Raw genomic sequence first — 25330 nt, 5'->3', positions numbered from 1 at the left:
AATAACAAGTTTGAAATTATCGTAGGCCGACCCTCGAACGCATTGTTGTGGTTGGCCATTGACCTTCAGTGTTTTTCATTAACTAATGATAAATTCTGAAAGCTTCTGATAGCTTACCAAATTAAAACGATCTCTGATAGTTCACTTCTTTTTTACTCGTCCAATGAAAACTTGCGATCTATTTTCTTTTATTTTTAGCATGGGATTTTCTCGCAAATATTCCAGGAGTCGGCGGAATTTACAAAAATAAAACGACATTCACATACTTTTATTATTATTTTATTGTTTGCTAAAATAAGGTCGGCGGTCCCGTAAAACAGATTTTTAAAAAATGTTGGCCTTACTCATTATTTTAGAAGAAACTGAGTTTCCACCAAAGACTGATATCTAAAAAAGAATTTTGTAAGAGATCTTTCGAGACACATTTCCGCATAACCCTGATTCAGGAGTCTTGTTGCACAGATATTTATGGTGTTCAAGGAAATAAGAGGAGTTAGTACTTTAGTGTAGTGAATCAATTGTGAAATATAAACATTATATGCAGGAGATGAATGTGTATTGCTGCACAGGTAAGGAAAATTAATGATATTAAAATTAAAGTTGTCTCTTTATCATAGGTCTTACTGCTGAGATGACCACTGTTGTCATATTCAAGATGTAGGTCCAAAAAAGATGCAGAACAAGCTGTTTCTGTAGTCTCCTTTATCTTGAGCTCTCGTGGATATATTTAAGGTATCCATTTACCAAAAGAAGGGCTGTTGATGGACAATACATCATCAATATATCTGAATGTAAAGTTTAAGGACTTGGCATCTTTTGTATTTTTATTCTTTACAAGATTCTAAAATCTGAAGAAATTCAGTCTCATATGACAGTACTTTCATTAAGAGCCTGGTACACGGTACTTTTACCCGGCTACGGTAGCGTCAGGTACCAGCAGAAGAGAATAAAAGCCAAAAAAAATCATGAGGAAAAATCTAGTAAATGGGTATCTGAGATCGTTCCATCTGCAGGCTTTGTATCCAAAATCGTCATCTGTAGTGTTTATTATTGTTTATATGGGTGTCTTCGTCGTGGTCCACGTCAGAATCTAATAGAAAAAGTGCTTTAACCTACGACAATTTAACGTACAGTGTCCATTTATAGAAAATGTGGTGACTTAACAATGTCAAGGCAATCACCAATTATTTTGTGCTGAAAAAAAAAAAGAAGCTTAACACATGAATATTCTATGAAAATGTGTAAAAAAAAAAATGCCATTCCTATTTGGAATTGCTCCATACCCGTCATTTTTCCCAATATTTGTTGTGATTTGTGCAGACTAGTTCAGGTATTTTTAGTGTTGATAAGTCAACATGTGAAACAAACTTTTACAGAATGCGATATAATGGACGACCATTTGATTTGGCGGGGAGTGGGAGTTTTGGTAAAAATATTCTGGCAACCCTAAGTTTGAAAAGAACATATCTGAACTTTTCTCACAAGAATATAAGAAAAATTTGGATCCGAGATTCAACACTGCTATAGATAATAATAGAAAATAAATACAATGCAATGTTTAAAAAATTTCTGTCTGTCTAAAAGCAGACTAAAACTGCCAGCCTTGTTCTTTTTCAGAAGCTAAGAATTTTTTATCAGACTATGATTTTTAGACCAACATTTAAATATGACACATGCATTTGCACTACATGTCACAGTAATAATTAGGCAATAAACAACAACAAAGCAGGAGCTGCTCTGGCTTCCAAAATTGTGTTGCCAGAAAATTTGCCAGCTGCCATTTTTTGTCACCAACTTTAAGAAATTAGAGCCAAAGGGTGCCAAAATATGATAGTATTAAGTCTTCTGATGACTCATCTTTGTGAATTCATCAAAATAACTTCTCAATTCATGACATACACGGATGTACCAAGATTCACTCTTGATACATGTATAATGCATGTTTTTAGCTCTAGTCTGTCACTTTCATGTGCATGAAATAAAAAAGTATTACTCCAGAAACGGGTATTTTATTTCTATCAAGGACTTTATTAAATATTCTCATATAGTCCCTGATTTTATAACATGTTCAGCCCCGTGCAGGTCCGGGTGTCAAAAGAATAGGCCTCCAGCAGCGCTAAGCTTGTCGTAAAAGGCGACTAAATAGTCCTCAGAACCCTAGCCAGAGGCTAGGGCGCTTTGCCCACAGAGCAACTGGGATGTGTGCCCCATGTGATGGAATGGGGTACCCCTGGCGTGTTACATGCTGGGGTTGTCAGGCTATAATACAGAAAACCTGACCGCAAACCATAGTGGTGCACCGTGTCTGGAAAGATGCAACATTCCTTGCACGTTAAAGAACCCTACTGTGGTATTCTCCTGGAGTAGGAACCACAGGGCTCTGCCACGGGAGGCTAAATTGCCCAACCCTACCCACCTCTCCCTATTTCCAGTGGCAATCAAAATTTGTCGACCCTATTGCTCTTGTGTCCCATCCCTTTTTCATTTCATCATTATTTCATGTCCATTTTATCATCAATTTCATGTTCATCGTCTGAATATAGCTGAAATATTGCTGCTCGGACGTTAAACCCCAACAAACAAATAAACAAATATAACATGTTCACCATTGTCCTTTATGGTCTAATGTACCTTACAATATAATTTGGTTTTTTTTGTTTTTTTTTAACGAACTTGATCCTTTTTTTCAAGTGATAAAATTTCTAGCAAGCTACATTTTGTACCAAGGACCATTAATTGTGTCCCTGTATAATTATTTTGATCTCTGAGTAGTATTTCCTTCATTTATATTTTGGGAATCCCCATTCTATTTGTTTACCGATTTTCCGCCAAAAAAACCTCATGGCAAAAGTGTAAACAAATGTCATCCATTTTCTTTTATCAATTCTTTCATTTCGAGGTGTTTAGACACTTCCTGATGGGATAATCATTGTTAATTGGATTTAATATATTCTGTTATTAGGATTAAGTAAGTGTGTTTCTGAATGTATCACAGGGCTGTGAAGTTTGTATGTAGCCACGTACTCTTGGCCATAATTGTGTTTCGCTTTGACCAGATGATGAGTTTTGATTGGCTCAATAATATATTTGATTGACACCTCCCATGAGGATATTGCCAGTCACGGTCGCCTGGTCTAATTACCTTTAATTGCCTTCAGTCGTAAATTGGTCATGGTCAATTAACTTTGACCAGGTGTCAACCCAATTGTTTAATTAGAGAGAATATCCGTTGCTGATAAACTTCCTGTCAATTTTAATATACAAAACCTAGGTGCCAAGAAAATCGCTAACTGGTTATTTTTGTCGCCAGATAAAATAAAAAAATCGCAAATTGCGACATTAGTGAAGCCCAGCGCGACCCCTGCGAAGTAGTATTATGAAAATTGTTTAATCAGCACTAGGAACCGCCACATGTTATGGAATTTCATTTAATAAATGTATAGTTTTGTTCCTATGCTTTTAGTTGCACTTGTTAGTGTTCAAATTTTGTAACAAGTAAATAAAAGCCTAAGAACAAAATATGACATGTATAAAAATTTCATATAAAATGCATAGTATTAAACAGTTCACAAAGTTTATCAGCATTGGTCTAGAAATGGATCTGGGGGGAATCATTGGGAGCTCCTGGATTTCAGGGTTAAGAGACTAAATCAGTTATGATTCATCATTTATCTTGATTTCAAATTTATATATTTGGTACCTCCAACTTCCTATGAAGTACTTCCTGCCTAAAAAATTAATGAAACCCCTGTATGAATTTAAAAACAAATCGGTGAGGAGAAGAGCACAGTTAGTGCCCATTGGATTGCCATTTTGTTGAAAAATAGCTCCTCCAAATGTAATAAATATATTATCAATGAGGAAATGAAGCATATCGCAAACGTGCTTTTCTATGTAGCACACTTTGTCCTTCTGTGATGTTTAGAAAAATATGTGGATTTGTAACCAAGAACAACATGGTTTTTCAGAGCAGCAAAAGATTTACAAATAAGTCCTTTCGAACGAGATTTCAATTGATCATGTGGCAACGTAGTGAAAAGAGAAGTCAAAAGTTTGGAGGGAACTTGTTTCCGAAGAGATGTGGGATTTTAGGTTTTGAAGTAAATCTTAAAACTTTAGAATTTTTAAGTATCCACTTATCATTAATGCCACTGTGAGTGGAATTGCAGCTAGCTTGCTCTCCATCCTTCACTTTGGGCTATATTTTTGTAAGATGAATTGACATCTCATTCATGGAGCAAGATGAAGACCCAGCTATATTCTTTTCTTTGTATGGATTCTTATGAAGTTTGGGAAACCAATACAAGTAAGTTAAGTCCTCACATTTTGGTTTGATGTTGAAAGAAGACATAAAGGTCTTATGGTTGTTTAGGATTCCATCTTTATCAAAAGTGGTAAGTTGGTATGTGGTCTTACCTGGGATGTTACTATCGATGCTAAATTTCTTAATAAGACAATTCAGGTAATGGGCTTTATAAACAAATACAATGTTGTTTAAAGCAGGGACAATAACATATTTCTCATGTATTGAGAAAAGGCATTCAAGTGCATTACAATTGTTAAATATGGAATTCGGTCTTTTATTGACACATTTCTTGAGATTGTCACTACAATTCTGTACCAACGATTGGATGGTACATATCCAATCTGACATGGACTCGATTTCTGGTTCTTGGTCTTTTACTCTATTTTTCCACGAACTGGCATAATCTTCAAAAGCATGCACTATGGTTTTGAAATTAAGTTTCCAATTGAGGCACTGTAGTTCTCTGAATTTTGGACCATGAAAAACTACCTTATATCGGAGTTCATTCACAGTGAATGATTGAGAAAATTTTCGTTACAATATTCTCAGTTCACAATGGATGGATTTAAATCAAATTTGTGGGCTTTATTGTCAGTGACGCATCACGAGGGGACATGGAAATGCCGGGTGTCCGTCTGTCTGTTCGCATTTTCCGCACTTTTTTTTGTTATGCTTTAATCAAATAAGTTTAATTTTGATATGTGGCCTTATTATGAAGAGTTACAGATTTAGTTCGACTTTGGTTTTGGTTGAATGATTTTTATGGAAATTATGGCCCTTAGACTTTAGAAAATTTCAGTCAATTTACAGTTTTCCACATTTTTTTAGTAACGCTTTTACTAATTGATTTTATATTTTGTATGTAGTCTTATAATGAGAAGTTACGGATTAAGTTAGACTTTTGTTACCGTTGATTGATTTTTACAGAAGTTATGGCCCTTGGACTTAGAAAATTTCAGTGAATTTAAAGTTTTCCACACTTTTTTTTCGCAGGGGGACATTGGAACGCTGTTCTTTCTATTGGTGGGTCATAAGTTGTAAGGGATGATGGTTTCTGTTCAATATCAACTTTCTGAAATAATAGGTCAATACCTAGCACAATAATGTGCACAGGTGAAGGTTTCCCCAGTTTAAATGGAAACTCATAGTAGAATTAAATGATCTCATTGGTGAATCCATTTTTTTTTTTCATTAATGGTATCTTTGGAATTTAAATTTATTTTAAAATTACTTGCCATAGATGTAAATGGTTCATATTGATAGAAAATGTCAACCAGCTTTTCTACTTGATTATTGATTCAACAACTCATTCTTAGTTCTAATAAATATTGCTGAAGTAGCTTTCGCAATAGAATTATAAAGTGTCTTTAGCATCGAATAACATCTCGGACAATAATTTTTAAACTGCTAAATACATGTACAAAACTTATTTTACAATTTATTTCAGGGACATTTGTTTGCAAGTCATTCACTTAGCCTTTTACTCATTGTTTCAGATGGGATACCCGTTCAAAAAGTACCTCTAAGCCCAGTCACACAGTTGATGCCCACACGGCAGAAGTCAATTGTTTATCATTTAACCCATACAGTGAATATATACTTGCCACAGGATCTGCAGATAAGGTTAGTCACTTCTGATAATCTTTTGAACAAAAAAAAAATCCTTGCTCCATAAGTATATAGAAAAAGAAATAGGTGTTAAGTTTAAAAAAGGATAGTTTAGAAAAAAATATTTGCAAATATGTACATTCTTATTCATTGACTTAGGTCATTAAATTTTGAATGCTTATGGGCTGTTCCATTTAAATTTACATGGGGAGGAGGGGACGCAACTTGTAAAAGACCCCATCAGGAGAAAAATGAAAAATCAGCAACCCCCCATTCCCATGTTGATTTAAATGGAACTTATAAGAGGGTGTATGCTTCAATTAATTATAGGCGTATAATAGTTTAGGTCACACTAAACCACTTTCGGATGAAATGGCCAACCCCCTATGTAGTACCAAAAACACGCTGAACCTATATCTATGCAGTGTAAGTGCATTATTTGTGTGTATTTTGATCAAAACAAGTCAAAATAAAGCTGAGAATGTGCACTTTAAAATCATATTTGTAATTTACTACCAAAGAGTGTGAATACAGGGGCTGCTCTGGCTTCCAAAATTCTGTCACCAGAAAAATCTCCGGCTGCCATTTTTTGTTACCAATTTTCAGAATTAGAGCTAAAGGGTACCAAAAAAAAATTTGATATTTTTTTTAAAATATGACGGTATTAAGTCCACTGATGAATTATGTTTGTCAATTCATTAAAACGACCTCTCCATTTGTAACATACATGTACCCAAGATTCACTCTTGATGCATGTATAAAGCAGGTTTCAGCTTTAGTCTTGTCACTCCAGAAACAGGTGTTTTATTTCTATCAAGGACTATTTATTACTATTGTCATATAGTCCCTGATTCTAAAACATGTTCACCTTTGTCCTTTATGGTCTAATTATCTTATAATATGATTTAATAATTTTTTTTTTTTTTACATTTTTAACAAACTTGATTCTTTTTCTCAAGTGATAAAATTTCTACCATTTTGTACCATGGACCATTAATTGTGTCCCTGTTTAACTATCTTGATATCTGAATAGTATTTCCTTAATTAGATTTTGGGAATGCCCATTCTATTTGTTTACCGATTTTCCACCAAAAAAGTTACATGGCAAAAGTGTTAACGAATGTCGTCCATTTTCTTTTATCACTTCTTTCATTCGAAGTGTTTAGACACTTTCTGATGGGTTATTTATTGTGAATTAGATTAAATTTATTCTTTTATTAGGTAATTCTGGTTCTGGAATGTATCACATGGACAAACAGGGCTGTGAAGTTTGTATGTAGCCACGTGCACATGGCCATGATTGTGTTTACCTTTGACCAGATGACAAGAGTTTTGATTGGTTCAATAATATATTTACATTTGATTGACACCTCCCATGAGGATATTGTCAGTCATGATCACCTGGTCTAATTACCTTTAATTGCCTTCAGTTGTAAATTGGTCATGGTCGATTAACTCTGACAAGGTGATAAACAATTGTTTAATTAGAGTGAATATCCTTTGCTGATAAACTTCCTGTCAATTTTAATTAAAAAAAAAAAAAAAAAAACCAAGGTTCCAAGAAAATCGCTAACTAGTTACTTTTGTCGCCAGATAAAATAAAAAAATCACAAATTGCAACAGAGGTGAAGCCCAGTGCGACCCCAGGAACATTGTTGACATGTATAAATAATTTGCCTCCATGCAGTCAGTTAGCAGAATAGGTAAAAATGTGGATTTTCAGCATTATTTATTCAAGTAAATTTTGTGATGAATTTCTACGATCATCGTACCATTAGCATAATGATTTTGAAAGCCTTATTTTCCAAGCTTCGCAATAGTACATGTATGCAACTTAAAGGTGTCTTTTGTCCTCACTTTAAAAATTACTTGTTTAATGTAGAGTAATGGAAACATTAGAAGTGGTTAGTGATGAAAATTACTTTTTTAACATGTAAAGTAATAGAAACGTAAGAAGTTGTTAAACATGTAAAGTAATGGGAACATTAGAAGTGGTTAATGAGACCATCTGTTCAATTTGATTAACTGGATATAGTACTTGTATGTGGCATTTTTGTTGTACCTGATTATATGACTTACTAATAGTATTTTTGTGTATCTTTTATTTTTTCAGACAGTGGCATTGTGGGACTTGAGAAATCTGAAGCTAAAATTACATTCTTTTGAATCTCATAAGGATGAAATATTCCAGGTATGTTAGTGGACTTGTAAATTGTTCAATGTTGGATAGTGCTAAGAAGTCGATGGTGACTATTCATGCATTTTAATTGTAGTAAACTGATTTATGACAAACTTCACACTATCATCGCTGGCTTGAGAGGTTCATTTAGTTTTTTTTTTAATGGATGTTGAATGGAAGAGTCTCAAATTGCACAACAACATTCCTGAACTCAATATATTGAGTACTTCATGAAATAACATTCAAGTTCTTTAATTTCAGAAATTATTGCTATGTTTTTATTATTTGAAAAAAGTGTGACTTGTCTCAAAAATCACAGTATTAAACTCCAAATATGGAAATCTTAACTTTAATAATACAGCACATTTCTCACAATTGCAAAATTCAACTGGCAATTCCAGCTACAATTTCTAATTCACAATAATTATTAACTCATGTTAAGCATTGCTTTAGCAAAACCTTTTTAAAGTTTCATGGACAAGGTAAAATGTTTGATTACAGGTTCAGTGGTCACCTCATAATGAGACAATACTGGCATCCAGTGGGACTGATAGGAGGTTGCATGTATGGGATCTAAGGTAAAATTAACTTCAAGAACACTAAGGTCATGGCCATAGGCAATGTGAGATATTGCCATCACTTGGTGTTGTCTGTTGTTGTAACAATTTTTATACACCAGTAAGACGGGACATATTATGGTATACTGTTGTACCTCCGTTTTCAACACTTTGGACGATAACTCAAAACACTTTTACCTACTTTTATGAAACTTTGGTAAATTGTCTATATCTTATTGACAAGCTCCCTTTCGATTTTTATAAATTTTAGATTTTTCATTTCTGGTTATGAATTTTTATACTAAAAAAAAGGGAGGATTTTCAAGTTTTCACATCAGAACTCGAAAACACTTTCACTAACTTTTATGAAACTATGGTGAATGGTTTATATCTATTGAAGTAAGCTCCCTTCTGATTTGTATAAATGTCAAATTTTATGTTTTCTTGTTATGAAGTTTTACTCTTTTTAAAAAAGCAGAAACAGATACTGCCAAGTTTTTTTTTTGTTTTTTTTTGGGGGGGGGGGGTATTTGACAGGACTTGCAGCTTTTCTCCTTGATTACATAACTTCATTAAAAGCATAATGACAAGTTTAAAGGGCAACAGGCGTATCATGCGCTTAAAGCAGTGCTCTTTATGAAAACATCATTTCCTCTGAAACTACTGAATGGATTTGGATGAAACTTAGCTTGATTATACCTTGTGGTATCCTGTACAAAGTTTATGCCTTGATTTTTGATCTGTCAAAATACATGCTCATTGTTAGTAAAAATAGAACAAAGGAATTAGACAGCCATTCTTGGCATTTATCTCCAAAGCCATTAGGTTGAACAAAATTCTGACATGGTGAAAGCGTTCCTCATGATGAGATCTGTCACTGGTTCAATTTTGATGAAAATTTGTTGACCCATGTTGGAGTAACTGCCCTTTTTGGACGTTTTTGTTGTTTTTGGCGTTATTACGTTTAAAAATCTTCTCCTCAGAAACTACTTTATAGAATTCAATGAAATTTGATATGTTTGGTTCTTAGGGTATCATGCACAAAAATGACCATTTGTTTTTTTTTTTTAATCTGTGAAAGAACATTCCCCCATTACTTAAAAAAAGAGAACATAGGAGTCAGACAGCAGTATTTTGCATATATCTTCATAACCATTAGGTTTAACAAAATACTTAGGGAGTAAAAGTGTTCAGCATGATTAAATCTATCAGTGGTCAAATTTGTATGAAAATCTGTATATTTGGAGTTATTGCCCTTTTTAGATGTTTTTTTTTTGTCGTTGCAATTATTGATGTTTTGACTAAAAAGTCTTTTTCCCAGGTACAGAATTTAATGAAAGTTGGTATGATTGTTCCTTAAGGTATCCAGCACAAAATTACTACCAGAATTTTAATCTGAAAAAACATAGCCTCTTTTACAAAAAAATTGAATGTAGCTTGTAAAACCAGATGAGCGATTCCAGCTCTCTTAGAGCCTCTTGTTTTGATTAACTTTAGTATGTTATCTAGTAATGGCTCCTATAATACAAAAATTAAATATCTTACCATAATGGTAAGATGTGCCAGCCATAACGGGGTTTGAAATTAGGAGGGACCCACTCTTCGATGCCCCCTAAAATAGGCTACTAAAATTTCTATAGTAATTGTAAAGAACTTAATATATTGGCAACAAAAATTTAAGCTGTGGGCTACCATGACAAAATTTTAGGTTGAAACCTTGCATAACTATTATTATGACTTCATTATTATTATATTTCAGTAAAATAGGAGAAGAGCAGTCAGCTGAGGATGCAGAAGATGGACCACCAGAATTACTGGTATGGCTATAATGATACACACTGCAGACCAACTTGTTTTTGCTATTTTTGAAGTGGACATACAAGAAGTGCTAAAAATAGTATAATTGATTTTAAACCTTAGAAGTGCCATGAAAATTAGTCCTGGCCAATATGTTTACTAGAAAGAATTACCTGCCAATATGATCACTACATAGTGACTGAATGGAACAATAGGTCTAATTTTAATTAGATTGTATGATCAATAGACAGAATCCACAAAATTAAATGCATTAACAATAGCTTGTAGCTGAATGTGGGAGTATTTTTATTGTAATGTCTTCAGTAAATGTGTTAAACAGGAAGCAGCTGGAGAGTTCAAGTTTTCTCTCTTTGAAAGGAAGAGGTTAAAAGTCCTCAATGTGTGTGTATCGTTACATAATATATTTGAAAATGTGTTTTCAAAATACCAAATAAATGTAGTTGAAATTTAGTTTTACAATAATTGTTCAAACAGTATAATCAAATAGGAAGTTATATCTCCTCTTCCCTCCTCAGTATGGCTTACTATGGATTACTTTCACATTTACTTCTGTTCAGGAAAAATTCTTCATTTATATCAAGGTCAAATGTGGTCAAGTTAATACATCAGTCAAGAGAACAGAATTTTGAATTGATTGCATGTGCACTACAAAGAAGTTCTTATTTTTTAATCATACAATATTATAGAAGCACTTAATATATTTTTGTTTGGAGAAATATAACATAAATATTACTGGTCTTGTTTTCTTGAAATCAAAATTCTTTCCTTTGCTTAGTAGTATGAAATCATAAACCACTTCCAGCAGATTCGACACAAGTAGCAAATTTAGTGTTGTCATCTATTGTGGCTTCATTATGAAAAAAACTTTCTGGTAAAAAATCTATATTTATCTGTTCAATTTTAGTTTATACATGGAGGACATACAGCCAAGATTTCTGATTTCTCATGGAATCCAAATGAGCCCTGGGTCATCTGTTCAGTTTCAGAAGATAACATCATGCAAGTTTGGCAAATGGTAAGCTTATATTTTTGTTGTGATTAGCAGTAATAAATCAATCTGGTAGAAAAGGTTTTCATTTCTATTTATTGAAAAGGATTTTAAGGCAAATGTCAAATTTTAGCATAATTTGTAAAGACCTCTTTATTAGGGTCGGCTGTCATATGATTGCTGATCTGATCAGAAATAAAGAATATTGTTTAGCTAGATCCTTCAATCTCAGTTTCCGCAATTTAGATGACGTGTTATCTTTAAACAATCCTAATTTTGGGGATTTGATACATCTCATCTACCCGAAAGAACTTGAGATAAAGGATACTACAGACACTGTGAAGTCAGCCTCATATCTTGACCTACACTTAGAAATCGATGGTAAAGGAAAACTATTGACCAAACTTTACCACAAACGTGATGACTTTTCATTCAGAATTGTCAACTTTCCTTTCATCTGTGGCAACATCCCTTCAGCTCTTTGTATGGATGTTCATATCACAACTCATACGTTATGCCAGAGCTTGCCGAAACTACGCAGACTATTCATATCGCGCTAGAACTCTAACAAATAGGCTTCTGGATCAAGGTTATGTTGCAACAAGATTGAAGTCATCACTACAGAAGTTTTATGGTCGTCATCATGAACTCGTGGATCGTTATGGTGTATCCATCAACACCATGAAAACTGATTTATTCAACGGGTCATAGTTTTCCTTTCCTCGTTTGTCTACCCCGGACTTGACTTTTTATGAGCAACTCAGCAGGTGTTTCTAGAAAAGCAGAGGACACTTACCCTACCGGTGCACCTGGTCCATGCTTCCAATTTTAATTAGAGTCTGAGTTGCTCATTTGTTTTTGTTACTTTGTATGTATGATTTTAGTTATTTTATGTTCTTTGTTGTGTATGTCTGTTTTCCATGTCTGGTCTTTGTCCCTGGATTACATTCTTTTGATTACCACTATAACCTTGGTTCCCTTAATTATTCTTTTAGTCCTTCTTTTATCTACAATTTTAAATTCTTATTTTTTTAGGCTGAGAATATTTACAATGATGAAGAACCTGATGCCCCTGCTTCAGAACTTGAAGGAACAGCATCCTGAATATGGTGGCTTGTCTTGTTACTGTTGGATCAGTGTCATTGGACTTTGTACCCATGGATTTGTGGTATCAACATTTTTCTGTCATTGTCTTAGAGCATCATGTCTTCAGAAGCAGTGCTGATAAATTATTCATGTGTCATTCTTACATTAAATTGTACATTTTTAGATTTGTGTTTGATTCTATGGTTAAATGTTATTTTTATCCCCATCCTCCCATTTTCTTGGTTGTCCGTCCTTTCATCTGTACTTTCTCCCATGCTTCTTTTACACAGTGGGGTACCGTCCTCTTACATGTACCTGCAATTCCCACTATGGAACTTTCTCAGAATTGTAATTAGGTACATAATGTGTGCAACTATTTTAGAGATAATAACTTGAACTGCGATTGGTCTCAACATAGCTACAAGTGATTATCTCTAAAATAGTTTGAATTTAGTTCTGGTGTAATGTGTTTTTGCAGAGTTATGATCCTTTTATATTTTTACCATAGTTAAATTTTGTGGCCTGCAATGGACTAAGTACAGGTTTCTCAACTTTGAGCCACAAAGCCACTCCTTTGAAAAGTCTTGTTAACTTCTTCCGTTTTTTATTGTTATGAAGTGTAGATGTGCAGTTTATAATGTCCTATTCATGTAGATTGGTCAATTTTTAAAAAAAAAAATTTTTTTTGTGTGTGTGCAGCAAATAAGTACTTTTCTAACGCTTGTAAGCGAATTTTTTTTTTTTTTTTTTTTTTTGGTCACATTACTTATTTTTTAACTATTCCTAACCAAATTATCTTTTCTCCATTGACAGGATCGAAATATTTTTTAACAACCAAAGATGAAAAAACCAAACAAAATAGCAGTCACTACCAGTAACCGTGGTGCTGTTATCTGGTTACCCTAAGGCTTCGTTCAAGTTTTAACTCCATGGCCAGTGGGCAGCGAGAGAGTAACCTTGATTTTTATTCTGCTTATGTGCATGTGATATGGGGCCTTCTTGGTCTGGTTTGAGGGTGTTCACATTTTTTCATTGTTGAAGACCCTCTTAAAACATCAAGACGCAGAAGAGGCATTAAAGCCTTGTTCCTTGATATCGGTTATTTTCAATGTATCATGCGAGTTTTTTCAGATGCACATTCACTCCGTAACCACCCTGTTATATGTATATACAAATATGTGATCAACCCCAAACTGGGACTTGTTCACTCGTAATTTTTAGATGGTTGCATTGGCGAGAAAAGTCGGAAGGGGACTTTCTAGCATTTTGTCCTATTATTCATTGAAAATTCCTGTTAGTAATCAAAGAATTACGCCCAATAATGCTTTCTAGTAGGTTATCAAAGTGGTCTCTTGCTAACTCGAAAAATATTTTTTTACCTAGCTGAAAATCGAACTTGCATGTCCTTTTGTGCTTAACAACTGGACTGAGTTTTGTTTGTCAAATGGAAAATGCCGAGAGACGATCGGACGAGGGACACACTCAACTGAATTTTTATGCATGATAAAAAGTTTAGGCTCCATTCACACTTTATCTGAACTGTGCATTTTGCTTGAACAGAACTTTTTATGTACAATGTAAGAAAAGAAAGACAACTACATGTATATTATAAGCTTTGCAGACTTGGTACTACATTTTTAAGTCATTCTAAATGTGAAAATGTCATTTCCTGTTGGCGATTGATGATCCATGCAGTCATGTTTTTTGTTTTTTGTTGTTTTTTTTTGGGGGGGGGGTTACCCTTTAATTTTCTGAAGGTTTTGCTCCACCAAGTTAAAAGATGCATGATAAATTCTTAAATTTTAAATCAATATTTTACTCAAACATTGTGTAGGGGGTTTACCAGTCATGCCAGTTTGCACATAAAAGGGGGAAGGTTTATTTCGACATGTTCTACGCCTCTCCAACTCTGGACAGTTTTGCACCTCAGAAAAATGGTGGATGTCGTTTAATTTTAAAAGCAAAATAATGAACGTACATTATTGTTGTAACACAAGTACACATGATGTGGACAGTACGTCGATTGAGCATGCGCGAAAGCACATTATGACACACGGACCAATGATGGTCTCCGAATTGGGATATTTAAAAAAAAAATTCGCGTTTTCCATTGAAAAAAGATTGTTTCAAAGACAAAATTAGGAAGTACACAACACTACATGTATACCTCATATCACAAATATATTGAACCTTGTATGGTTTCAGAGGAGTTGTGGCTAAAAAAAATTGGTCTCTTTCGTTAGTAGTGTAACGGGAATGCATGATTTGACTCCCAAAATTATACTCCACCACCGAGGATCGAACCCTAGACCGCTTGGTGACAAGCCAGCAACAACGCAGGTAGGCCGTCCTGCCACAGTAGTATTATAGATTCTTATTGCAGGATGTTTCTGCACGTAATGATCTTGTACAAGGTCATAGGATTTTGATTTTCATGGAATATTAGGAACTGGGTGATAGTTTGGATTTCAGTAATTTTTGTCAGAAATATAATACCACAAGCAACTAAGTCGTGGATTTGTAATTGGGGTATTAACATTCTTTTATGTGTCAGTCAGTCCGTCCATCAGTCCTCTTTATCTCATTGCAAGTATTTTAGCAGTGCTTAGCCAAACCTACCAAGTATTTACTGCATCAACCAACAGTAAATAACCTCTGAATCTACAAACCATGTCTTCATACAAAAATAAACATATTCTTAATTTGGCAAATCTAGCGATTCGGGGTGTCATTACTGTCTTAAAGGTACTATTTATTTCTCATTGGCGACCATAGGGAAACTTTTGAAAAATTCACACCTTTAAAACAATGACTGAGCTATAAACTGACATTTTTCCTGTAAACCTTCATTTCTCTAATTAAAATTGAGATCGAAGTCATAGCAAAACGGTCTCGATTCTTTGGTATTTTAAGCAGATGATGTGTGGGGTCAAAGTCCCCCATTTTTTCTGCGAATGACACATAAATTCTAAAAATTCATAATATTTATATAAAATGGTTTAAAAAAAATATAAGGCAATTTTTTAAAATGTATAATGTTAGAGCCAGGAATTAATAAAGTATTTACTTAAGGTTCAGCGAAAGTCAATATCTAGGACATTCCTTAGTGAAATGTTTTCATTTATTTTTTTAAATATACATTAAATTTAACACTGAAACATTGCTAAATGCATCTTCAAATGTATATGACTCGTAAGTACAAGTCAAACTTTGGAACACGTTTTATAACTTCTATATAACATTAACAACAAAAATGTAAACAACATATTTTAGAATACATCTACAGCTGTCAAAAACAAGATTTGACATCTGAAATTCATACAGTTCTGTTGCTAAATGAATAATATTGACCTTATAACCCAATCGATAACCAATCATTAATTGTGATTGGGCCCACGGTGGGGGTCCTACTAAACAAAGAGTGGTAAAGGGCACAACAGTCTGGTAAAGACTGATACCGAAATATTGATTTATTTTATTGAATAAAAGTTTCTTTGTATCAATATAGTGATATTCTTTTATTTTTAGATAAAATAAATGTTTTTGGTGCATTTCTGTAGACATTTATTTACATACGGTCACGACTTCAACATTTTCGTTTCTCCAACATGACGGCCGTAAAGTCTGGAGGTACCTCGTGACAATTTCAGTGTGTAATATTGTTTTTATGCGAGTTGTAGTTTAATCATGCTATTTTGTCATTTTCATATGTTTTTAAAACTTTTTCAGTCTTTAATATTGTATTTTATCACTCATTTATTTAACTCCCAGATGTCACGACAGATTCGTTGGTTTCACGTAAACAAACCGTTCTTATCGTCTGAAAACCATTACTGCAGTTTCCACAATAGAGCAAGCACGGGTCTAGCAGATCAAACCAGAGCAGAAACAGTGAACAAACCAAGCACAGCAACAAGATAATTTATTGACCAGTAAGCGCCCCTTTATTTATATACAGTGATCGTTTTTTACCTTACGTGACCTGAGTATGTTGACAAACCTCGTCCGCTGCTAGTAAAAAGAAAATGGGGGACCCTGCACCATTTTTAACAGTTCTGGTTTGTGGTTTTATGTACAACCTATTTAAGTTTCATAAATATCTTGCGTCCAAATATATAATAAATGATGTTATTCAGACATAAATAGAGTATTTTAATTTATATATATATCAGTTGAAATATTTACGAAAGTCGTCAACCAGTTAGCCTCCTGTACTAATTGAGGTACAAACTGGCGCACACAAACCAGTGGCTTTGCTTGAACAATCACCCTACCAGTGAAAACACGCTTCCAGTGTTTGAAATATAAAATACTGCAAGGTTCTAAGCTTATCAGGTACATAAGCAGACAGTCAGCTGTATTTTTCCAGTTTTTCTACAAAAAATTTCATTTTTGAAACCTTAAAGTGTATGCGGAACTCTAAAATTAGGTGTTTTTGAGACATCACAAGGTATATACATGTAGTGACTTACATTAGATGCATGAATATCAATGGAATGAATATATTAGGTTTTTTTCACATTATTTATATTATTTACTAGCAAATACAAAAGATTCAGACCAATAAAACACATATCTGTGATTTTATAGATCCTAAGACAAGGCTGTGAAAACCCCTGATTTTGCCATATTTCATTGACTGGGTTCATAAAAATTACACTAAATTGTCAGATTTCTGCCTAAACCTTGTTCAAAAAGTATGTTTTTGTTGATTTGATGTTCCTAGTGTATAGTTAAAGAGAGAAAAACTCGAAGCTGTACAATATTTTCCCCACTGGTCTATATTTCATACCTAGCACCTTAGCAAAAGTGCAATTTCAATGGAAAATCCCATAGAAACCATATTTTTTATTTTAATTTCAGAAAATAGAGAATAAAGGGCCAAAATCTTATTATTTCATGTAGATTTACTGAATTCTTGAAAATAAACACCAAATTACCCCCAGCAAATACTAGCAAATACAATTTCTGATACCCAGGCAACCCCCTTATTAGGCACGAGACCGCAATTAATTTTCAAGTGCATTTCAATATACGCATTTGAGCAGATTAAAAAACATTCTACCGGTGCAAACTGAATAAAACTTCTCTGGCCTAAAGATATGTACAAACAGGATTTTATATATAAATTGTAGAAAATTTTACCATCATTTTCTGAAATTAATACATATAATTCGGAGATGGGGTAAACATGACAAATGAACTGAGTTAAAAGTCCTAAATTTTAACCTTCTTCCACTGAACCAAATCACAACTTTTAGTCAGAATTGATTAATGAAAAAAAATCCCATGTAATTTTAACCTATTTTCTACCAATTAGAGGCAAAACTTCAGCCAATAAGTTTCCAGTAAAAATCTGAAAAAAATGTGGAAGGTACCTACTACCAAAGTTGGAACTATATTCGTATACAACGAAAACCAAGGGGAATTAATTGTGTTCTCGTACCTGCACCAACTGGCTGTTTTTCAAAAATGCAAAATTTCACACGAACTTCAAGAATTAAATTCATGAACAAATGAGCAGAAAAAAGGTACACTTTTTATTTGCTTTTTTACAATAATACCATGCCAACTTACTTTTCCTGACAGTTTTTAAGTGCCTGATATTTTAGAAAATCTGTTTTTTTTTTGACAATTTTGGGAAGGCACCCAAAATTTGTTAAGAAAACTGATGTTTGATTTCATAATGTTACCATGACTACAGATTTTCATAACAAAATAGAAAATAATATCTATTTTTTTTTCTCATGGATCTCCATAATGTAAGGTTTTGGAAAATATATACTTTTTACAGGAAAAAAATGCTGGATTTGCTTGTTTGAGTGTCTCAATATAGCTTTATTGCCACAAATTGTCATAAAGTTATCTGCACGGACCTATCTATGTAGTGGAACCTTGTAATGCATCAATACAATGATTTTCTAGGTACGAAAATAAAACCAACGTTTATTAAACGCGTATTTTAAGTTTTGACTTCTTTTGTTTTCTTCGGTCTTCTTCAGTTTTCATTTCCACCGACCGGGTGATGCTAATACCAAGATATCGTCCCGCCTTCGTATATCTAAATGCTGAATCTAAAAAAAACTCCGTTCTTGCACCCAAAAGTACCTGCGATTGAGCAACCTTAAACCTGTAGTGCAACATTGATCTAACTCCGGAACCTAGTATTAAAAAAGGTGAAAAAAAACTCCGTTCGATGACTTAAATTCTCTGCGATTGGGCCGCCTATAATAACACGTAATTAACCTATAATCTGTAGCACATTTCTGAACCAATTCTGGACTATGTTTATACATAAATGGTGGAAAACTGTCCGACACTCCGTTCGTTGACCGGCCGCTTTCTCTGTTACTTTAAGCTATCAGTTTTTGTCCCGTTCAGCGACTGATATTGGCCTCTACTTGTTAAGTACTTCAGAAAACATCAATCATTAACCAGTTTGTTATCGTAGTATGAACCACAGCATTCTTATCATTTAACACTTCCAAATTATAATGACAGTTTCAATATCGTGTCTCAGTTGTTTATCAATGAATTATGCTATGGGTGAACAAAATAGAAAATAATGTGAAAGTAGCTGCATTACTTAGTCCTATCGGAGGTAAAACTTATACCTTACTGAGAAGCCTGACTAGCCCAGAGAAACCCGCGGATAAAACATACAAAGACATTGTTAAGATTCTGAAAGATCATTTGTCTCCAGAGCCTCTTCAAGTTGCAGAAAGACATCGATTTCGACAGCGTACCCAACAAGAAGACGAAAATGTAAATGTCTACATGGCCGCACTACGGAAGTTAACTAAACAATGTGGATTTCAAGATTTAAACAATACTTTGAGAGTCCAGTTAGTGTGTGGATAAAAGAACCAGCAAATCAAAAAGAGACTTGTCCGAAGCAGACTTGACTCTTCAGAAAGCAATGGAAACAGCCACAAAAGATGCAGACGAACTCCGAACACGAGAAACAGTTGGACTAAATAAACTGAAACGCAATCAGTCGTTCAAACAAAGTTCTCAAAAACAAACAGGTTCCAAGTGTTATAGATGTAATGGATTTAATCATCGTGCAAACGAGTGCAGATTCATAGATGCAACTTGCTTCAAGTGTAAAAAGAAGGGTCATATCCAGAAGGCTTGCAAGTCCACCGAGAGACAGAGGTCTTTTCAAACACGACGGAAAACAGTTCATGAGATACGCGAAGATGACTTAACTCATGACCTTGACAATCTCGGCATCAACACAGTTAGAAATAAAAGTGTAAACCCTATCTGGATTGAACCTATTGTCGTTGGAAAATCAATTCACATGGAATTAGACACTGGTTCCTCACTATAAGTAAGATCTTAGCGTGACTTTGGTGAAATATATGGATCGGAAGTGCCTTTGGAAGACACCAAGGTGTCATTACAGACATGTTCCGGTGAAATTTAAAAACTGTTAGGATATGCTAAAGTAGCAGTGCAGTACAATGATCAGAAATTTTCACTAAAACTGTACGTTTTGAAAGCTGGTTGTCACCCGCTATGTGGTCTTGAATGGCTCCAATCGATTCAACTATCGATTAAAATCGCTTAAATCGTTAAACCGCCAAGGTCGTTTGAACAAATGCTGAAAGCATATCAGACCGTATTTGATGAAGGACTAGGTAAAGTGAAAGGTATAACAGCTAAGTTTAATTTCAAACCAGACAGTTGCCCAAAATTCTTTAAGGCCCGACCAGTTTCTTACGCCTTTAAACCGAAAATTGAACAGGAATTACGAAATCTCGAAGAAAAAGGAATTATCAAATCAGTGAAAAATAGTGAGTAGGCAATGAAGAAAGATGGAAAAAATGTTCGTATTTGTGGTGACTTTAAGGTCACAGTGAACCCCCAACTTGCAGTGTGTTATGTATTCCTGACAATTTATATCATAACAGGATTGAGTATAGAAGGCATCTATTTAGATTAGCATTTTATTCTACACTGAATGACATTATCAATATACATGGTATATAGCAAGAAATCTCTGATACGGCGGTAGGTACTTTTAAACAATTGAACAATAGAATGTCACTGGGAAATGTCTATCATCACTTCATGGGTGTATAGAGTTTTATCAGTAAACTGCTGATTATCAATTTCCTAATTGTCATATTTAACACAGTGGATTAATATCCGTTACCTAAAATTGAAGATATCTTTGCATCATTAGCAGGGGGGACAAAGTTTTCGAAAATCGATTTACGAAATACCTACAGTACCTACAGGTCGATAGAGATCATCAGAAATATCTCACAGTAAGCACAAGCTTGGGATTATTCCGCTATACACGCACATGTTTTGGTGTAGGGTCTGCGCCCTCAATTTGGCAGCGCACAAGTGATTAAATTCTATGTGGATTAAGTGGTGTTCAATGCATCTCTGATGACATGATAGTCATAGGTGAAACCGAGGAGCAACATCTAGCTAACCTTGAGAATGTGTCGAAACGATTAAGTGAATATAATCTAAGAGCCAATCCTGATAAGTGTCAATTTTTCAAAGAGAGTGTGGAATATTGTGGTCACGTTATAGATTCAAGGGGATTGCATAAAATGTCAGATAAAGTTGAATCAGTGCTAAACACTCCAAAACCTGAGAATACTACTAAGCTAAGAGCTTTCCTTGGATTGATTATTATCACCGATTCTTACCTAACATTTCAACAGTGGTTAAACCGTTAACTCGACTGCTTGAAAAAGATAGAAAATGGAGCTGGGATAAGCAATGCGAGTCTGCATTTCTCGAAGCGAAAAAGCTAGTGACATCCGACTTAGTACTATGTCATCATGATCCAAAGAAACCGATCCGTCTTGCTTGCGATGCTCCGCCATTCGGTGTTGGAGCCGTCATTTCACATATGATGGAAGATGGAACTGAGCATCCGATAGCATATGCATCTCGAACGCTGACAAAATCTGAGCAAAACCGTTCTCAAATCGACAAAGAAGCGACTGCAATCATTTTTGGAGTCAAGAAATTCCACACACACTTATTTGGTAGACATTTTACATTGATAACTGATCATATGCCTCTTGTGTCTATTTTCAACCCTAAAAAGGACATTTCGCCAACTACAGCTGCCCGACTTCAGCGTTTTGCACTATTTCTTACTGGCTATGATTATGATATTGAATACAAAAACACTAAACTTCAGCAGAATGCTGATGGGTTGTCGCGACTGCCGCATGAAAATTCAGAGGACACTAAAGATGCCGTGGATTGAACAAATAGAACAAGCTCCGATTAATAGTGCAGCCGTGCAAAGAGAAACCAATCGAGAAACTGTATTAAGTAGAGTGTATGAGTTCATTTTGACAAGATAAACAAATCCAGACGCAAAATGCTTTCAAGCATATTATACACGTCGTGACGAGCTTACTGTGCACCAAAGATGTAAACTATGGGGAATGCGTGTCGTTATTCCGGTTAAACATAGAAAGGAAGTGTTGGAAATGCTACATTCAGGACACCCCGGTGTTGTACAAATGAAAGCTATTGCAAGAAGCTATGTATGGTGGTCAGGGATTGATGCCGATATAGAACATTTGGCTAAACAATGTAAAGGATGTTCGCGAAGAATACACAAGCTGCGCCATTGCACCCGTGGGAATAGCCTACCACACCGTATGAAAGAATACACATTGACTTTGCAGGACCTTTTATGAACACTATGTTTCTAGTAGTAGTCGATGCACATTCTAAGTGGCCTGACGTGTTTATAATGAAATCGACTTCGTCGAAACAAACAATTGAAATCTTAAGAGAAGTATTTTCCAGAAATGGAATTCCAAAGCAAATTGTCAGCGATAATGGTACACAATTTGTATCGGATGAATTTCGAAAATTTGTTCTGTCAAATGGTATCAAACACTATCGCTCCGCATCGTATCACCCCGCTACCAACGGATTGGCTGAAAGGTTCATTTAAACTATGAAACAAAGTTTGCATGCCATGTCGTCTCGATCAATTTCGCTAAATGTAAAATTGGCTAACTTTCTGATAACTTACCGAAACACACCACACAGCACAACAAATGAAACTCCCGCAAAACTGTATTTGGGACGCAGCATCCGTACCCGTTTGGATTTGCTTAAACCCGACATTAAAGGTTCTGTAAATGATAATCAATTTAAGAAATCATTTGCAGGAAAACAGAAAATGAGAAACTTTGACGGTGGTGAAAAAGTAAACGTTAGAAATTACAGAGGAGAAGAGAAATGGAAAACGGCAGAAATTGTTAATAGATTGGGTCCGTTAATGTACGATGTTAAAACTTCTGAAGGTGCAATTTGGAGAAGACATGCCGATCAAGTTCGAACTACAGAGGTTCAACCAGAAATGACTGCGTCTATCGATCAGCCCGAGTATCGACAGGTAGAAGCAAGAAATGACATTTCCGAAAGAAGATATCCCGAAAGGCAGAGAAATAAACCGAAATGTTTAATTGAGGAAATGTAACTTGTTTAAAGTGCAAATTTAATTTCTGTTCCTTTAGTTTAGTGAAGACTGAATAAATATATTTCGTAGATTAGATATAATCATAGTGACAGTAATCGCTTAGACGCGTGTTTCATTTAAGAGGGGAAAGGTGTTAAGTACTTTAGAAAACATTAATTATTAACCAGTTTGTTATCGTATTATAAACCACAACATCCTTATCATTTAACACTTCCAAATTATAATGACAGTTTCAATATCGTGTCTTAGTTGTTTATCAATGAATTATGCTAAGGGTTAAGTTAGGGTTAGATTCTTTCCTGTCTGTTTTGCTATAGTCTGCAAATGTACTGATTTTTTATATAAACCGTATAACCAAAAAGTTGTGTTGTTATAAAACTCAAATACATCACACTACTAAATCTTCAAAGATTTTTAAAAAAATATTTTTTTAGCGGAATCTCAGCAAATTGACAAAGTAATGTGTGGAGTGCTAGCGTTCCCATTTGTAAAACCAATATCGATCTGTTACAGACTATGAACAACTTCATGTAGTTAATATGAAAAAGGGTCCTTTCTTTTTGACCTAACTCTCAATTGGTCTAGAAATCCCAGTTGCATAACTGTTCAAGTCAAACAAATTTACACACACCTTAACCAGATGCGGATCTACGGATGGGCTTCCCGGGCGTACATGATCCCAAAAGATTAGAATATCTTTTGTATGAAATCTTGATTTTTCACAAACGATATTCACTCGTTTCCCTTGGCATTTAATTCTTTTTCCACCCCCACCCCCCAAGCTGAAATTTTTGATTCGCCACAGTGTAATGCTTTTATTTTCCTTAAAATTAAAATTCGACTGATGGATCTAGTAATTCCATTAATAAGAGAAATAATAATCAAATCTCGGAATACAAGCAATGCAAAGTTTAAACTGTTGGATACCGGACTTAAAATTCATATTGTCATTTTTGGGTTTGAACTTCTTTGGTCTTCTAATCGCGGTACGTGATTTTCTGCCACTGAAACCCTAAGACGGAAAATTTGCATGGAAATTACTGAAATGCATCAATATAACGATTTTCTACGTACACAAAATAAAGCTAATATTTATTTAAAGCGTATTTATATTTTGGTCTTCTTTTGTTTTCTTCGGTCTTCTCAGGTTTTCATTTCTACCGACTGGGTGATGCTAATACCTAGATATCGTCCCGCCTCCGTGTATCTAAATGCCGGGCCAATTCCGGACTGTGCTCAACCTAAAAAAAGTAACAATGGTCATGTTTTTCGATGGGTCAAAAATACCCACATTAGCTAGTTCAGAATTATCCAAGAAAAATGCATACCAAGTTTGGTTCTAATTGATCAAGTTGGGTCAGAGGAGAAGAGTTTTGAAAAAAATGTTAACGACGACGACAGACACCAAGTGATGGCAATATCATTGTTACTAAAATAGAACATGGGGATCAGCCAGAAGTTTTTTTAACATATCTAGAAAAAAGTAAAAAAAAAAACGTTAGGTTTAGCAAAGTTGTTTAGCATGATGAGATCTATATGTGGTCAAATTTTCGTGTAAATCTGTTCAGCCATGTTGCAGTGATTGCACTTTTTCAACTATTTTTCGCTGTTTTAAATGTTATCATTTGACATAACTGGACATTAATGTGATTGCTTTTTAGGTTTCGGCGTTAGAAATTTTTATCCAAGAAAAATATGGATGCTTTTACAAAAATAGAACATCGCTTGTCGAACCAGGTGAGCGATTCAGGCACTTTAGAGCCTCTAGTTTAATAAAAGGACCAAAAAGAACTAAATGTTTTGGAGCGGGAATTGCGAATTTTATAAGCGTCAGATTCGAATAAAAGACTGACGCGTCAGAACCGGATGACACTTTTTAGCCTGAACTCCTTCATCGTTCGGGTCAAGTAGTGTCACCGTGCTGTGCATAATAACAGTGATATACCGTTCCGATGTACAATAACTACAGGTTTTACTTAATCGGTATTTTTAATTTGGTAACGGAATATGTTTAAGTTGCTAAACTTAGAATAAAAGGGGAGCTTTTAGCAGTTTTACAATCTAAATATATATATATATATATATATATATATATATATATAGTTGTCAATGGCCAGCAGATCCACCGTGCATCCCCACTTATAATGCCCAGGTACCTTACTGCTAACTCCCATTTATGAATCAATTTACCGTCAAAGAATATCCCTCAGCTGGATTAATCTTTTACAACCTTAACATATCTACCTTATTGTGTGACTAGTGATATGCTGTGGTTCTCATCCACGCATTGGAAGAATCGGTGTGC

General features: G+C 34.6%; 1 protein-coding gene across 2 annotated transcripts in view; it reads left to right on the top strand.

Annotated features, from left to right (window-relative positions):
- LOC148613496 (histone-binding protein RBBP4) overlaps window positions 1-12725 on the top strand; it is a 51397-nt gene extending 38672 nt beyond the window's left edge. Inside the window, exons 10-15 of one of the 2 annotated variants that reach the window (XR_015923362.1) lie at window positions 5803-5929; window positions 7136-8105; window positions 8595-8671; window positions 10410-10467; window positions 11373-11483; window positions 12492-12725. Coding sequence is in view for 1 of the 2 variants with exons in the window: in XM_088586803.1 (XP_088442929.1) it covers window positions 5803-5929; window positions 8028-8105; window positions 8595-8671; window positions 10410-10467; window positions 11373-11483; window positions 12492-12560 (520 nt within the window). In the remaining variant the exon portion in view is untranslated. The remainder of the gene's footprint in view (window positions 1-5802; window positions 5930-7135; window positions 8106-8594; window positions 8672-10409; window positions 10468-11372; window positions 11484-12491) is intronic. The other variant, XM_088586803.1, reaches the window with a different exon arrangement.
- The last annotated feature ends 12605 nt before the right edge of the window (window positions 12726-25330 follow it).

Source organism: Perna viridis, chromosome 6, assembly GCF_037379345.1.
Source record: "Perna viridis isolate PV_CMFRI_1.1 ecotype Kerala chromosome 6, ASM3737934v1, whole genome shotgun sequence".
NCBI classification, from domain to species: domain Eukaryota; kingdom Metazoa; phylum Mollusca; class Bivalvia; order Mytilida; family Mytilidae; genus Perna; species Perna viridis.
This window is presented reverse-complemented; position numbering and strand designations above follow the sequence as displayed.